The sequence below is a fragment of the Thamnophis sirtalis genome, unplaced genomic scaffold (genome assembly GCF_051295495.1).
Source record: "Thamnophis sirtalis isolate CommonGarterSnake01/CBP01778 unplaced genomic scaffold, rThaSir2_p1.2 scaffold_8, whole genome shotgun sequence".
In the NCBI taxonomy this organism is placed as follows: Eukaryota; Metazoa; Chordata; class Lepidosauria; order Squamata; family Natricidae; genus Thamnophis; species Thamnophis sirtalis.
Genome location: NW_028261388.1, coordinates 9303302 through 9321260, shown reverse-complemented (window position 1 = coordinate 9321260; position 17959 = coordinate 9303302). Strand labels below are relative to the sequence as shown.

The 17959-nt window shown below is 43.3% G+C and overlaps 1 protein-coding gene across 2 annotated transcripts in view; it reads left to right on the top strand.

Annotated features, from left to right (window-relative positions):
- Nucleotides 1-17959, top strand: part of GRM5 (glutamate metabotropic receptor 5) — a 272063-nt gene that overhangs the window by 14631 nt on the left and 239473 nt on the right. For both annotated transcript variants that reach the window (XM_087721072.1, XM_087721071.1), the window contains exon 2: nt 456-1347. In XM_087721072.1, the coding sequence (XP_087577198.1) occupies nt 675-1347 (673 nt within the window). In that variant the 5' untranslated portion in view covers nt 456-674. The remainder of the gene's footprint in view (nt 1-455; nt 1348-17959) is intronic.

The window sequence follows — 17959 nt, the reverse complement described above, 5'->3', positions numbered from 1 at the left end:
ATTGTAAATCATCCTGCGAAATCATCCTGTAAAACACTGCGAAATAGTATATAAGTGTAAGCGCTATTTCTATTTCCTTGACAAGCCGAGGTGGCTCAGTGGTTAAATGTAGCACTGCAGGCTACTTCAGCTGACTGCAGTTCTGCAGTTTGGCTGTTCAAATCTCACCGGCTCAGGGTTGACTCAGCCTTCCATCCTTCCGAGGTGGGTGAAATGAGGACCCAGATTGTTGGGGGCGATATGCTGACTCTGTAAACCGCTTAGAGAGGGCTGAAAGCCCTATGAAGCGGTATATAAGTCTAACTGCTATTGCTATATTGCTATTGATATTCCAGTAAGCATCAAAACAAGCTGGTGCTCTATCTAGAATAGCTGTTGAGGTGTTTCAAGTTTATAAGTGCTCATTTATTTATTTTTTAAAAAAAATAACCTTTCCCTTCATCTTTTTCTTAAAGATTTTGAAGATTATGATTGCAGCCTTCCTACCTTCTGAACAAATGAGAAGATGTTGGCCATAGTCTCGAAGATGCTTGGAAACACCCAGTTGCTCCTCAGCTCGATGGCTTCGATTCCTCCAAAGACTCGCTGATTGCTTTTAAAAAAAAGAGAGAAAAGAAGGGTCACCCTTTGTCATCTCATCATGCTTCCAATTCTGGCTTAAACAGCTCCCTAAAATGCTCTTTCTGCTTCTTCTCTGGTTCTTGAAGGAAAATGTTTGCGGGAACTTTAGTGCTTTGGTTTCTGCTCAGGCCAATGAAAGACGGGTGGTGGCCTACATGCCGGGAGATATTATCATCGGGGCCCTCTTCTCGGTCCATCATCAGCCATCCGTTGACAAGGTCCACGAGAGAAAATGTGGAGAGGTGAGAGAACAATATGGGATCCAGAGAGTGGAAGCAATGCTTCACACCCTTGATCGTATCAACCAGAATCAAACTCTGTTACCCAACATCACCTTGGGTTGCGAAATACGGGACTCGTGCTGGCATTCGGCAGTTGCGCTTGAGCAGAGCATTGAATTCATCCGCGATTCCCTCATCTCGGCGGAAGAAGAAGAAGGGCTGATGAAGTGTGTCGACGGCTCTACGTCTCTCTACCGCTCTAAGAAGCCCATTGTCGGTGTGATAGGTCCCGGGTCCAGTTCCGTGGCAATCCAGGTCCAAAATCTGTTGCAGCTTTTCAACATACCTCAGATTGCCTACTCGGCCACAAGCATGGACTTGAGCGACAAGACTTTATTTAAGTATTTCATGCGGGTGGTGCCTTCGGACGCACAGCAGGCCCGTGCTATGGTGGACATTGTCAAGAGGTACAACTGGACGTACGTGTCTGCAGTACATACAGAAGGTAAGAAGGTTCTTCTTTTGTTGTTGTTGTTGTTGTTGTTTTGTACACGAGGCTCCATGTTCCATTATATGCTCTCTCTCCTCCTGTGTTTAAATAGCAGAGACAGCACAGACACCTACACACAACCGTCTGGATTTATTGTTTAATATTTAGGGTCGACCACTGCTGCATTTTGCCTACGTTTCATGAATGTCCTAATGATCTTATTTATCACATGTCCAAATAATTTGTAATTATTTCACTAGACAACCCGTGAACCATTGGGGTCATTGCTTCTTTACTTAAACAGAGAAAAAGTATTGCCACAGGCAAGGCAAAATAGCATTGGAAGCAGGGGTGGGCTTCAAAAGTTTCAGCAACGGGTTCTCTGCCTGGTTGCTGGGTGGGTGTAGCCATGGTGGGCATGGCCTAGTCAGCCTTCTGCACCAGGGCGGCGGGGGGGGGGGTGCCTTTCCCAGGTTCTGGAAACTTTCCTCAAGCTTCTGGGAGGGGAAAAACTCCGGAAGCCAGAAATGGGCCTGTTTCTGGCTTTCTGGAACTTCCAGGAGACCCATTTTTCCCCCTCCTTGAGCCTCTGCAGGGGCCCTGTACTTACCCTATTTTTTGGAGTGTAAGACGAACCTTTTTCCCTCAAAAAAGAGGCTGAAAATCTGGGTGCATCTTATACACTGAATACAGCATTTTTGCCTCCCCAAACCCCGCTCCTTCACCAAAATGGCCGTGCATAGCCTCTAGGAAGCTTTCAGAATGCTCTTGGGGGCTGGGGAGTGCAGAAATGAGTGAAAAACAGGCCGATTTTTGCTCAATTTTGTTCCCTCCTAGCCTTCAGGAGCACTCTACAAGCCTCCTAAAGGCTATTCATGCCCTTTTTCTGGGGGGGGGGGAACAGGCCCGTTTTTGCGAAAAACGGGTCATTTTTGGGATGTTTGCAGAATGCAAAAACTTTTTTTTATTTGCCTCTTCAAAATCTTGCTGCGTCTTATACTCTGAAAAATATGATAGTTTGCATCCAAAATGTGCTGCGTAGAGTTTCTTGGGAGGGGAAGGGTGGGTGGGGCTAGCCAGGGGTGGGATTTGGAGGTTTTCTGAACTGGCCATAATGTTAGCTACGGGTTCTGCTGAACCTGGGCGAGCCCGTAGCAGCCCACCCCTGATTGGAGCAGAAGCAACTTCCTGCAGGCTTCCCCATCGACTTTGTTCCTCCTCTGTCTTTCCTTTCTTCCTTCTCAGGTAAACCAGAGGGGGAAACATGATTAGATGGGTTTATTTTACTTTATTATAAGAACACCTTAATATTGCAAGTCTGAAGTACAACCGGTTTTCACACTTACAACCATTGCCGTATCCCCATGGTCATGTGATCAAAATTCAGCTGCTTGGCAACTGACTCATATTTATGACAATATTTGTATTTGTATTGTATTTGTATTTATTTGTCTTGTATGCCGCCCACTCCTGAAGGACTCCGGGTGGTTCACAATAGACAAGGGAAGGGGGAAGACAACACTTTAAAAACAAAACCACAACATTCACAATAACAGTGTCCCCGGGGTCATGTGATCTCCTTTTACGATCTTATGACAAGCAAAGTTCAATGAGGGAGGCAGATTCACTTAAAACCATATTACCAATTTAACAACTGTGATGATTCACTGAACAGTGAATCATCCCAGTTGCGATGTGATTATCACAGAATGTGGCAAGAAAGCTCGTAAAATGGGGGGAAATAGTCACTTAACAAATGTCTCGCTTAGCAACGGCAATGTTGGGCTCAATGGTGATTGTAAGTCAGTGGTGGGTTTCAAAAATTGTTCGAACCTACTCTGTGGGTGTGGCCTTCTTTGTGGGAGTGGCTTGCCGCCCATGTGACCGGATGGGAGTGGCTTGCCGCCCATGTGACCGGATATGAAGATGCTGACGACACTTGTCAGAACCACCTTCAATTACATCACACACAGCACTGGCATGCATAAGAATATGATGTAACCTTGTTTTTTAAAAGGCATCTTTGGTTTGCGTTAAAACAACTTCAACACACGCAATGTTCTGATTGCACCACAAACGCAGTAGTCCTCCTTACCTTTCACAGAGGCACTGAGTTTTATAAATATGAGCATGATAGTGTAGAATAATCATATCCAAGGACCAGTGGTGGGTTTCAAAAAAATGTTGGAACCTCTTCTGTAGGTGTGGCCTGCTTTCCGGGTCCACTGGTAGAACCTCTTCTAACCGGTTTGGTAGATTTGACGAACCGGTTCTACCGAATAGGTGCGAACTGGTAGGAACCCACCTTTGTTGAAAGTCGAGGACTAGCCGTATATAGCCCAGCAACTGTATTTGGGAAGACAGCCATTATTAATTAATTGTTTAAGCAGTGTATCGTGTCTATTACCATAATATGTTTGCATACCTCATAATAATTAAAAGGCTAATGATGTATTATATTGTGTGGATTCCATGATAGACTAAAGGTAAGTCTTTTCATGTCTTTTAGGCAACTGCTTGCTCCATCTGCAGATTTAAACATCTGTATGATCCCATTACAAGGGGCTAAGACGCTGAGCTTGTCGATCAGAAAGGTCGGCAGTTCGGCGGTTCGAATCCCTAGCGCTGTGTAATGGAGTGAGCTCCCGTTACTTGTCCCAGCTTCTGCCAACCTAGCAGTTCGAAAGCACATAAAAAATGCAAGTAGAAAAATAGGAACCACCTTTGGTGGGAAGATAACAGAGTTTCTGTGCCCCTTCTGCATTTAGTCATGCCGGCCACATGACCACGGAGATGTCTTCGGACAGCGCTGGCTCTTCGGCTTTGAAACGGAGATGAACACCGCCCCCTAGAGTCACGAATGACTACCACATATGTGCGGGGGAACTTTTATCTTTAAGCTACTTAATTTTGTGTGTCACACCCTGCCTTTCTTGTAACAACTGGATATCTTTTTTCAGTTTATTGCGGGATTTGATGGGGCTGAGAGAGAGAGATTTAGCCCAAGCCACCACAAGCTGCCATGAACTAGAATCTGGTTTCTCCACTGCAACACTTTAACCACTATTGCAAGCTCACATCAAGCTAATTCCTTTGCTTGGGATTAAAAAAGAGGCGATCTCATGGATTGTTAATTGAGTAAAGAACAGGAATTGGAGAATAGAAGTCAAGGAGCAATTTTCAAATTCTAGAGAAATTTGGAGTGAGGTCTTCTAGGGCAGTGTTTCTCAACCTTGGCAACTTGAAGATGTCTGGACTTCAACTCCCAGAATTCCCCAGCCAGCATTCGCTGGCTGGGGAATTCTGGGAGTTGAGGTCCAGACATCTTCAAGTTGCCAAGGTTGAGAAACACTGTTCTAGGGGGTCAGTGCTCAGGCTGCTATCTGTGGAGATTCTCAATCATCCAGGTCATGGTTGTCCCAAAAGTGTTTTTTTTTTTCAAAAGGCAAATGAACTTTCTTGGGTTTTCCTTGAAGACGTTTTGCTTCTTATCTAAGAAGCTTCCTCAGTCAGAACTGAAGAACCTTCTTGGATGCGAAGCAAAACGTCTTCAAGGGAAAAAAAACCCCAAGAAAGTCCATTTGGGTGGTAGGTTTTCATTAGCATAGAAATGATCTGGAGAGATTTGCCATTCTTGACCCGGGGAACAGGAGACGTCGCAATAAGTTGAGGGCCATTGACGTCAATCTCCTTAGCCAGCACGTCATGAGTTGAACTTGACGCTAATGGGAAGAAGGTTTTCCATGTCATTAACCACTGAAACGAAGCACTTAACCCAAAAGTCCTTTAGTTGACATTATGGAAATGCCTGGCTAATTAGCTTAATGAAACAGGCCCACCGCCAGACTATTCATCACAATGGTGGCAACTATGAGCAATTTAAGAGATAAAGGTACATGCAAATTGGGTTACACAGCAAGGCCAACACTTGGTAATTGGGGACACTGGATTCTTTGGGTAGATAAGCATCTTGATCATGTTCAAAATAAAAAAAATTATCTAGTGATACCAGTTGACCAATCACATCCGCAAGATGTAAGGAATAAGACCTCCAGCCTCTTGTGATGTGCTGGAACGGAAAATTTTTAGGGCATTCCATGGAGAAATTGCTCATTCATGTCCTATGACGTTTTGTAGAATGCTACCCTAAACAGTATCTTTGGGTCAAATTTTTGGGTTACTCTTCCAATCCAACCTTGTATCTTATGTCCTATGGTTCTTTTGAAGTTGCAATGCTTATCCATGGTGGCACATTGATTAAATACAGTATTGACGCTGAGCTTGTTGATCAGAAAGGTCGGCAGTTCAGCAGTTTGAATCCCTAGTGCCACGTAACAGAGTGAGCTCCTGTTACTTGTCCCAGCTTCTGCTAACCTAGCAGTTCAAAAGCATGTTAAAAATGCAAGTAGAAAAATAGGAACCACCTTTGTTGGGAAGGTAACAGCATTCCATGTGCCTTCGACCTTTAGCCATGTTGGCCATATGACCACAGAGACATTGCTGGCTCTTCGGCTTTGAAACAGATGAGCACTGCCCCCTAGAGTCAGGAAAGACTAGCACATATGTGCAAGGGGAACCTTTACTTGTACCTGTTGTATTGAATCAAGGAACTAGGCTAAGTATATATAAACAGACAGCAAATCCCTTCCAGTACTGATGATGTTACTTAGTTGGGTAAGAAAACAGCCAAGCTCAGAGAGCACCAGGGACCCCATAATTCAATCCTGAGCTACAAAGATTCTCTTCTGTGACAGAGTTGGTTATTTCTCATGGAAGAACCTTCACTGTCGAGCCCCAGGGAAATCAAGAGATTCAGGCAGTTCAAATAAGTATAAAGATTTATTGCTCGCTACAAGAATCTGACCAACTAACAGTCAAGGGAAATGAGCGGGAGATAAGAAAAGCGTTCAAGATGGGCTGGATTTAGATCTCTAGTGGATGTGCAAGGGCTTATGATTTATGACATATTTGACCCCTTCCTCAGGCTTACCCTGGTCATCTTTTACATCTACTATAACATCTGTGGGAAGCTACTAATAGTGCATGTTAGAATTTTACTGCTAACGTTAGAATATTTGTTTCCATTTTCTTCCTCCCAAATTCCATGGAGGTATTTTAAAAATGTCCACCCAGTCAATGCACTCGAAGATTTGATGGTTACGTGGCACTGGTTGTGGACTTACAAAATGAACCATTTGGTGTATAAGGAGAAATAGTCTTTGTTTGTTGGCCCCAATCCAAGTAAATTAGTTGTGCTAATGAAGTGCCTGTGATTTCACAGGGAGCCAGTTAAAAAAATTAAAACTTTGTTTGGAACAATGCCTTTAAAGGCTTCTTTCTTGTTAAAATATATATATTTTTTCATTTTCATTCTAAGAAGTTTATTTCACATTTCTCCGTGAAGCTGCTGAGATAGCTAAATAACCAGTTCATTGTATAAAATTCAGTAAAACAAATGAAGATTCAAAGATGAAAAAAAATGGAGAAACAAACAGCAGTAAAACAAATTAGAGTTGCACCCACTAACAGCTTTCTAGCAATAAAACGTTTCATCTGCTCACTCCCTGAGCCTAGGATCCATGCTTCAATAGCTTCCCCTCTCATCAAAGGAAATTAAATTTATAATGGACTTTCTAACGAACAGCAAACTTCCCAGAGAGGAGATTTTTTTGGGGGCGAACTACAAACTTTAGATGGAAATCCCAGTTTTATTAAATGCATACTTTTCTCCAGCCAATCAAAATTTGAGATCAAATCTGCCAGGAATCTCTATGCGGCCCATTCATCATGTCAGGTAAGTGCTCGGGGGGGGGGGGGGGGGAGACGACCCACTAGAGGTTCTAGAAGTCTGGAAACGGGCCTGTTTCTGGCTTCTAGAGGGCCTCCGGAGCCCGGGGAAGCAGTTTTCACTCTCCTAGAGGCTTGAGGAAAGCCTCCGGAGCCTGGGGAGGGTGAAAAATGCCCTCTCACCCCAGCCGTGGTGCAGGAGGCCAACTAGGCCATGGTCACCATGGCCATGCCCACCCAGAAACGGGACAGTAAACCCATTGCTGCAGTATTTGAAGACTGCCCCTGATCAGATTCCATGCATGGAATGTCTCTGTGACTATATAGGACAGACGGGGGAGTAACCACCAGATTGCAAGAACACAAGCGAGTGGTCAGATGAGGAGACCCAGATTCATTGGTAGCGTCACACCGTAATGAACAAGGACACACATTCAATTTTGCAGCTACTAAGATTGTTGGACGAGCAAGCACAAAAACAGCCTGGGAGGTGATTGGGAAACAAGCCCTTTGTCAGTCAACAGGAGTGCTGATTTACCACCAGCCTATCAAGTACTTAGAAGGCCAGGGCTGGGCAGCACAAACAAACGACAGCCAAAGTCTTAATAACCAGCTAACAGCACCCCAATCAAAATCTAAAAAAGCCACATACGATAGGCATCACATAAATACCACACACAGAACAGCCCAAACTACACATTTTGCTAGAGAGAAATTCCCTGAAGATGGGTCACAGCATGAGTCCGAAAGCTCAAGAAGACGAAACCTCTAGTCTCAGTGACCGACCCAGATTGGATCCTACAAAAGTAAAAGAAACATTTGCAAAGTGGGAAAAAAACATTAAAATGTCTATGGGTAAGAGACGTGCTCTGCGTTTCCCAAGGTTTGCTTTGGGATAAATTTGTGCTAAATATTTTGCTTTGCTCATGGAGGCTTGAGAACAGCTAAAAACAAAAGTGTTCTCTACAATATATATCTCATGCTCTCATGCCAGTCCTGGTTTCTGAAAGAGAGGCTTTTTTTCTTGAAGGATAAAATTTATGGCAAGTTTCCCTTCCTTCCTTCCTTCCTTCCTTCCTTCCTTATTTCCTTCCCTTCTTTATTTTCTTCCTTTTTTCTTTTTTCTTTCTTTCTTTCTGTCATTTTTCCCTTCCTTCCTTCCTTCCCTTCCTTGTTTTCTTCCTTGTTTTCTTCCTTTTTTCTTTCTTTCATTCTGTCCTTTTTTCCTTCCTTCCTTCCTTATTTCCTTCCTTTTTTTCTTTCTTTTTTCTTTCTTTCTTTTTTCTTTCTTTCTTTTTTCTTTCTTTCTTTTTTCTTTCGTTCTGTCCTTTTTTCCCTTCCTTCCTTCCTTCCTTATTTCCTTCCTTTTTTCTTTTTTCTGTCTTTCTTTTTTCTTTCTTTCTCTCCTTTTTTTCCTTCCTTCCTTCCTTCCTTCCTTCCTTCCTTCCTTCCTTATTTCCTTCCCTTCTTTATTTTCTTCGTTTTTTTCTTTTTTCTTTCTTTCTTTCTGTCATTTTTCCCTTCCTTCCTTCCTTCCCTTCCTTGTTTTCTTCCTTTTTTCTTCCTTTTTTCTTTCTTTCATTCTGTCCTTTTTTCCTTCCTTCCTTATTTCCTTCCTTTTTTCTTTCTTTCTTTTTTCTTTCTTTCTTTTTTCTTTCTTTCTTTTTTCTTTCGTTCTGTCCTTTTTTCCCTTCCTTCCTTCCTTCCTTCCTTCCTTATTTCCTTCCTTTTTTCTTTTTTCTGTCTTTCTTTTTTCTTTCTTTCTCTCCTTTTTTCCTTCCTTCCTTCCTTCCTTCCTTCCTTCCTTCCTTCCTTCCTTCCTTCCTTCCTTCCTTCCTTCCTTCCTTCCTTCCTTCCTTGAATTTATTTTGCCGCCTATTTGCCCATGGCGACTCAAGGTGGGTTACAGAATACAAAACCACATTGAAAACAATAAAAAACTAATAAAAAGAATCAAATAAATTAACGTAGTACAATATAACAAAATCACCCCCCTCCCACCCCTGCCCCAATGACAGGAGATCACACAAGCCATTTAATGGGCTCCATCCCACTCTGGGTTCCCCAGGCTCAGCTGGCAGAACCAGGTTTTCAGCACCTTCCGGAAGAGTTTTAGGGGTGGCGGTGTTCTAATATCTGGGAGAAATGATGTTCCAGAAAGAGGGAGCCACCATGGAGAAGGCCATTCTTCTGGATCCCACCAGGTGTATCTCCCTAGGGGATGGAACCCATAACCTTCCCTTCCTCCCCATTTGAATGGGTGGGGCAGATGTGACTGGCAAGAGACAGTTCCTCGGATTAACTGGTCCCAAGTCATAAAGGGCTTTAAAGGTGACAACCAGCACCTTGAATTGCACTCTGAAGCAAATCAGCAACCAATGTAGCTCTTGCAGGAGAAGTGATACATGCAGAGGTGGTGTTCAGCTGGTTCGGACCGGATTGCCCAAACCTGTAGTGGAAATTGCAGATGGGCCCGCCTCCCCTGCCCCGGCTCTATGCCATCCTATTTAGGCATGTTTTTGAGGCCAGACACATGGGCGGAAGGTGCATGCATGAGCATGTGACCTCTAGACTGGACTACTGCAACGTGCTCTACATGGGGCAGCCCTTGAAGAGCATTCGGCGACTCCAGCTTGTCCAGAATGCAGCCGCGCGAGCGATCATGGGTGCACCTCGGTTCACCCACGTAACACCTATCCTCCGTGAGCTGCACTGGCTGCCTATTGGTCTCCGGATACGCTTCAAGGTGCTAGTCGTCACTTATAAAGCCCTTCATGGTATTGGACCTGGGTACTTGAGAGACCGCCTGCTGCCAATTACCGCCTCTACACCGATTAGATCCCACAGATTAGGCCTCCTCCGAATTCCATCCGCCGGCCAGTGTCGACTGGCGACTACCCGGAGGAGAGCCTTCTCTGTGGCTGCTCCGACCCTCTGGAACGAGCTCCCCGTGGAGATTCGAATCCTCACCACCCTCCAGACCTTCTGCAAAGCCCTTAAAACCTGGCTATTCCGACAGGCCTGGGGCTAAAAAGCTTCTACCCCCTTCTCGAATGGTATGACTGTTGTGTGTTGTAAATTATGTATTGTTGCGCGTTGTTTTAATTTTTGTCTGTATCCCCCTCCCTTGGTTGAGTTGTGAGCCGCCCTGAGTCCCCTTCGGGGGAAAGGGGCGGCATATAAATAAAATAAACATTCAACATTCAAAGTGAATGTGCGGAAGGCCGGTGGGCATGCGTGTGGTGAACCGGTGGTAACAAAATGTGAAACCCACTACTGGATACATGTGCACACCGGGGTCTGCACAAAACCAGGCGGGCCGCTGCATTTTGCACCAGCTGGAGCTTGCCGATGCTCTTCAAGGGCAGCCCCATATAGAGTGTGTTGCAATGCAAGTTACAGTAGGTTATTAGCAATACAATTGAACAACCAACCAAATTTAAAATGCAAGAAAACCCATGTTGGTTAGCCAGTGCAACGGTACTACAAAAATCATGTTTCAAGTGTTGCAAAGTCCTGCGTGTCCCTTAGGGGAGAATTTATTTGGAATATCTATTGGGTAAAAGCACCAATCCAATTATATTTCTGTTGTCCTTGTTGTTCTCAGTCCAGGCAGGAAATTTTTGCAGGTGATAAATTTGTGCTCTGGCATTTCTTTTGTTGAAAATGTCCTTCATCAAGTGTTTGTTGACCGTTGCAAAGTTCAGCCTTTGGGAGTGTGTCAGAGAGGAGGGTTGGCTCCCTCCAAAAATGTATTGGAAAGGTTAATTGGGATTGCTTGTGACAGAAGCGTATAAAATTATGCATGGTGCGAACAGGAACACATTTTTTTCACCTTCTCTCCGTGTAAAACTCAGATCAAAGGACATCCGGGAAAGTTGGGTCATAAGAGATTAACGAAGGAATCAAATAACTATGCCTTCTCATCCATGTGTAATTGGAATTTTATCACCAGACCTGGAGATAAAATCAATCAGAATGACTTTTAGGGAGGTGAGAAAATATGTGGAACATACAGTTGCTGTGAAACATAAAGTCTCTGAATTAATTTCCAATATGGGCTATAATATAGTTCCTCAGTACATTTGCGGGAACTATTCCACTGGTTAATTGTCCTCACTGTCAGGAAATCCCTCCTTAGTTCTAGGTTGCTTCTTTCCTTGATTAGTTTTCACCCATTGCTTCTTGTTCTACTCTCAGGGACTTTGGAGAATAACTTGACTCCCTCTTCTTTGTGGCTACCCCTGAGATATTGGAACCCTGCTATCATGTCTCCCCTGGTCCTTATTTTCATTAGCAATAGCAGTTAGACTTATATACCGCTTCATAGGGCTTTCAGCCCTCTCTAAGCGGTTTACAGAGTCAGCATATTGCCCCCAACAACAATCCGGGTCCTCATTTTACCCACCTCGGAAGGATGGAAGGCTGAGTCAACCCTGAGCCAGTGAGATTTGAACAGCCGAGCTGCAGAACTGCAGTCAGCTGAAGTAGCCTGCAGTGCTGCATTTAACCACTGCGCCACCTTGGCTCTTAAACGAGACATACCCAGTTCTTGCAACCGTTTCTCATATGTTTTAGCCTCCAGTCCCCTAATTATCTTTGTTGCTCTTCTCTACACTCTTTCGAGAGCCATTACATTTTTTTAATATTGTGATGATTGGGCTTCAAAAATTGCAGCAACAAGTTCGCTACCCCGTTGCTGGGTGGGTGTGGCCATGGTGGGTGTGGCCTAGTTGGTCTCCTGCACCATGATGGGGGTGGGTGGGTGTTTTCCACCCTCCCCAGACTCCAGAAGCTTTCCTTGAGCCTACTCTGGGCTCCGGAATCCCTCTGGGGGGGCCACTGATTATACATTATATTAACATTTCTAATTTAATGAGAAAAAAATAATATGAATACTATTGTTATGAAACATGGTAAAATCTGTGCTGAAAGAAAACATATGGCACCATTTTTTTCATTAGTGCAAAAAAAAAAGCTTTTTCAGATTTAGATTATACATATTAGGTATGTTGGCCATCTGAATTATTTAGGATAACAATAAAGGTGGGAAATAAATGAATGAATGAATGAATGAATGAATGATAAACAAATAGCAATACCAATAACAGTTAGACTTATATACCGCTTCATAGGGCTTTCAGCCCTCTCTAAGCGGTTTACAGAGTCAGCATATTGCCCCCAACAACAATCCGGGTCCTCATTTTACCCACCTCGGAAGGATGGAAGGCTGAGTCAACCCTGAGCCGGTGAGATTTGAACAGCCGAACTGCAGAACTGCAGTCAGCTGAAGTAGCCTGCAGTGCTGCATTTAACCACTGAGCCACCTCGGCTCTCAATAAATAAATATCCTGCATCCATGACTACTTTTCTAGTTTTTCAAAGCAATTCTTTGCACACTGTTTCCTACCTGGTATAACCCAGTTTCTCAAAGACAAAACTTTGGTGCATCACTTAGCATTATATTGACATCTTTAAATGATTTCCCTATTAATTTCACCTATTTAATTCATTCATTTCCCGTCTTTATTATTTTTACTCAAGTTAATGAACATATCCAACGTACCTTCCTCCTCCTATTTCCACCACAACATCAACCCTGTGAGATGTGTTGAGTTGAGACAGAGTGATTAGCCTAAAGTCACCCAGCCAGCTTTCATGCGAAGGCGGGACTAGAACTCAAAATCTCCTGGTGATTGGCCCAAAGTCACTCAGCTGTTTTTCATGCCTAAGGCGGGTTTAGAACTCACAGTCTCGTGGTGATTGGCCCAGAATCACGCAGCCAGCTTTCATGTCTAAGGAGGAACTAGAACTCACAGTCTCCCAGTTTCTAGCCTGGTGCCTTAACCATTAGAGCAACCTGGCTCTCAAACTTAAATTATCAAACCTATATTAGAATATAGAATTTGGAACACATTTGTATACAATAAATGATTAATTTAATTGTTAATTTTAATCTATTTTTTAAAATTGTATTGTTAATATTAATTGGGTTTGTTTTTGGATACTTTATTTAATTTCCTTTTTAACTTTTGTAACATGTGTTTTTTTACGTTGTACGCCGTCCTGAGTCCTTTGGGAGAAGGGCGACATATAAATCCAACAAACAAACAAACAAACAATTGTTCCAAAGAGATGCGAAAAAGAGATGGGACTTTTCTATGTACAGACATAGATGCCATTTTGACTTTTTTTTGACCCCTGCTTGCCTAAAAGCAAGATTCTTTCGACCACCTACTCTATATTCCAATTTTTGTTGGAGTAATCTTTGGTCATGACTCCTGTTATCTTCAGTTCTGAATTGCTCTCTGCTCTTTTTAAATATATTCTCCCCTTATAGGATTAGGGTATCTGCCATATGCAGGTAGCCCTTGACTTATAAACATTCATTTAGAAACCATTCGAAGTTACAACAGTGATTCATGACTGTTTCTCACACATATGACCATACCAGCATCCCCATGGTCGCATGATCTAAATTCAGATGCTTGGCAACTGGCATGTATTTGTGACAGTTTCAGTGTCCTGGGGTCATGTGACCTCCTTTTCTGACCTTCTGACAAGCAAAGGCAAAGGGAAAAACAGATTCGCTTAACAACTGTGCTACTTAAAGTTAAAGAAGTGCAGTGATTCACTTGACTGTGGCAAGAAAGGTTGTGAAATGGAGCAAAACTCATTTAACTTAACAGTTGTGTTGGGTTCACTTGTGGTCATACGTTGAGGACTATTTGTAGTTCGTTTCATACTGGGGCCCAACCATGACAAAGCCATACTGGAGGAACAAAATATCACCTGTGTAAATCCTGAAAGTATTTCCCTTTGGTAACCCCGTCCCTTCCCATTGTCAAAATGCCAATATTGCTATTGATATCGTCTCTCTATAATTTTTACTACAATTTTGTTTTGCTTTTACAACTTTGTAATCCCTTGCTTTGGGGCAGAGTTGGGGCGACTGAATGGAGCTGAGCATTTACTGGCCAGATGCCCTTCCTGACACCTCTGTGGAGTTCACAGCAGATATCTTCTCTTTGCACCAGAGGTGGGTTGCTAATTTTTTCACTACCGGTTCGAGCACGCTCTTGCACACGCTTCTGCGTCTGCACAATGCTTCGGCGCATGCACAGAAGCATCCGGGTAGATGGGCGGAGCCTCCTGCCACCATTACTACCAGTCCGGCTGATCCGGGCCAAACCGACAGCAACCCACCTCTGCTTTGCATCCTGATAGAGAAACATCTGTTGCTGCCTAGGATTTAACTCTCAACCATCTGAGTGGGAGGTGAGCATCTTCACCTCTAGGCCACCATGCTGCTCATAATTGTTACTGCAATCCTAGAGTGGAAAGCTGGGACAGAGCTAAATATTAATTAGTGCCATAAATCAATGCCTCCATCCAAAAAGCCACCGACTGATGTTGTCAAATCTTGACATTTAGTGTCTTTCGACTGTCAAATATGGCCAAAATTTTATTTTGTTAAAAAGTGCCTGTGCCCACACAGTCACACATACACATACACACATATACTAGTTAAAAAATGTCCAATATTGATTGATATTACTCAGGTACTGTTAAATGTTGGCTGATGATACTTAATCAGTTTTCACTTACTGCCAAATCTTGTTTACTACAGTGAAAGTTAAATGCCACGGCTGAATAGGAAACACTTTCCCATTGTAGTAATACCAAGGAAAATGTTTCTCAGCATTATTTATGGATGAAGTCTTGGAAGGAAATTTTCAGGTAGGGAAGTCAATTAACCTTGGCCACTTACCAGCAGAAAGTCCTAATAGAGAAGGAAAGAACAGATGTTGTGCATGCCGTCCTGTCTTGATTTTCAGCAAGGCTACGGTTGAGAAAGATTCCTCTCTGAAATCCAAGAGAAACTGTGATGGTGACCTGTGGCCGACCAAGCACTGTGTGCATGGCCCATAATTGGTGTGATGGGAGTTGTCATCTGAAATATAAAGTTTTCTACAGCTGTATAACCTAAGCTAAAGGAACTGACGTTTCTGATCTGATCTATTATAGCAGGGGTCCCCAACCCCAGGGCTGAGGCCTGTTCATAACTGGGTTGAATACAGGTTGTCCTCAAGTTATATCTGCTGGATATAACTCCACATTGGTGACAAGAAGGCCAATAAATTCTCATCTGCATTCAGTTGGCCAGACTCTACCTGGCAAGGGATTATGGCAGGAGTGAAATTCAGCAGGTTCTGGAGAACCGGTAGCAGAAATTTTGAATAGTTCGGAGAACCGGCAAATGACACCTCTTGCTCTCCCCAGAGTAGGTTGGGAATGGGGATTTTACAGTATCCTTCCCCTGCCATGCCCACCAAACCACGTCCACAGAACCGATAGTTTAAAAAAAATTGAATTTCACCACTGGATTATGGGGTCACTTAATGAAGATCATGATAGTGAGGATTGCATTTTTATTCTACCTCTTGAATAAGAGTTTTAAGAGTAAGAGTGGCTTGTTGTGGAAGGGGAAAATGCAAAGCTTGCAAAGGGCTATTCTAGAACTCGAGTAGAAGGATAGTATCTGGGTTCTACGAAATATAGTCTCTGAGTAGGGAATAATGAAGGCATGCAGATAGAATTAGTCTTGATCTTCCCTAATGTTTAGTGTCAGGGTTGCCCTAATGCAATCAAGAGTCTTGAGCCGCCCAGCAATAAAAATCCAGTCTTTTATTAGGAGCACCATGTCAGCATTACCTAGGTGAAGCCAACTTCACCCCCTTCATGCCTTGCCTCTGACCCGGTTTCCCCCTCCCCACCCGGTCACATTCCCCAACAAGGTAATTTCGTGGATTGCAGAAGTCATTCCCTTCCAGGCTTTGCTGGAATCCACAGAGATGGCCTTGACTTGGTCAGCCAGAAATGTATCTTGTTATGACTGAGGAGTAGATTCCTTGGTGCAGCTGCGAGGCACAATTTCCCATCGCCCTGCCCATGGCAACTCAGGAGCAGGTCAGGGAAACCTCACGAGTTGACATTTAGTACCAAAGATCTACTGTCTTAGGAGTAGGTCTTTGGTAGAGGAGTAGACCTTAGGAGATAGTTTTCTAAACATCTTCTGAGGGACCAGATGGTTTTTATGGGCAAAGAAAGGAGGGTGCAAGAACTGGAGATTTTCTTTTTTCCAGGTTTGAAAAATGGATTGGAACTTAATAAAAATAGATGGTGTCAAATCTATCATCAACCCTGCAGGGCATCAGCTCATAATGTACCTTCGAGCCTTTGGAGCTATTTATATAAAGTTCAGCATTTCAAATGGCGGTGAGATTTGCCAAAAAGGTCATTAGTCAGTGGCATTTCACACACACACACACACAAAAGAGTTTTCGACACAACCATTTGTAATTGTCTCACAAAGGGACAAAACTTAACATTGTTATTATTATTATTGTGGTTTGTCACACAGTCAGCCAGATGTTCAGACTGGATTTGGCATTTTTTAATGTACCTATCAAGTCCTTCCCAAGGACCTTGAATAGGCAGATGTGGATGCTTGATGGTATTGAAATATGACTGCAGCATTACTGCCGGCATTACTGCACGAAAAAAGTTTGCTCCGCGGGCGTGCGCATTTGCATATAAATAGGTCTGTGCATGTGCAAAACGTTAAAAAATGATAAAGAATTACATTTGTGCAATGAAAATTGCACAATCAAGATGCCAGCACCTTAGGAGAACCAGTTCGGGGGCGTGGCAGGTTTGGGTCACTGCTGGTTCCAGCGGTCCAGGCTGCCAAACCCACTACTGGTTCGACCAAACCAGTCCGAACCGATAAGAACCCACCACTGGACTGCAGGATGTTTTGAGTGAAGCTGCCTTTTGCAATTGACTGGTGGCGAATTTGTCAATGTCAGTAATGTTCAACTGTTGTTCCAGATGTTTTGGGATTGCACCCAAGGCACCTGGTTCTATTTTTGCTTTCTTTTGCCACAGTTGTTCTATTTCTATTTGCAGGTATTTGTATTTTAGAACATAAAATAGTAGAGTTGGAAGGGACCTTGGAGGTCTTCTAGTCCAACTATCATCTTATCTTTATATTTATCATCTTCTTGTCTCTATTGCTGTCTCCAGGTACTGCCATGCCCACTAGCCAGACTTTTTTTTGTCTTTCTCATCTACAGTTGTTGAGGATGATGATGATGATGATGATGATGATGATGATGATGATGATGATGATGATGATGGTGGTGGTGGTGGTGGTGGTGGTGGTGGTGGTGGTGGTGGTGGTGATGTTAATCTTTGGTGAGATTCACAGCCTTTGGGGCTAGTTGGTAGCTCAACAGCTCGAGTCCTAACCAAGGACCTAGGAACTGTTAATGTAATGTCAGAGGATTTAAGCTGTTCCAAGTAGGGTGGTTTTTTGTAGAATCAGAATGTTCAAGTCTGATAAATTTAAAATTTCCAAATAGCGAGGTAGCCCTTTGGGTATTGCTCCAAGGGCTCCAATTACAATCGGGACAACAAACGATTTCTTTTTCCACAGTCGCTCAACTTCAATTTGCAAGTCCCGGTACTTTGTGATTTTTTTCTTGCTGTTTATCTTCGATTCGTGCATCTCCAGGTATTGCAATGTCAATGAACCATACTTTTTTCTTTTCAACTATTGTTATGTCAGGTGTGTTGTGGGCCAAGTGCCTGTCAGTCTGGATTCTGAAGTCCCACAAGATCTTGACTTTCTCATTCTCTAAAACCTTCTCAACCTGATGGTCCCAGTGGTTTTTGCTGTACTCAAATCCAAACTTTTGGCACAATTTCCAGTGAATGATCTTACCAATACGGTCATGGCATTATAGGTAGTCAGTTTGTGAAATTTTGCTGTACC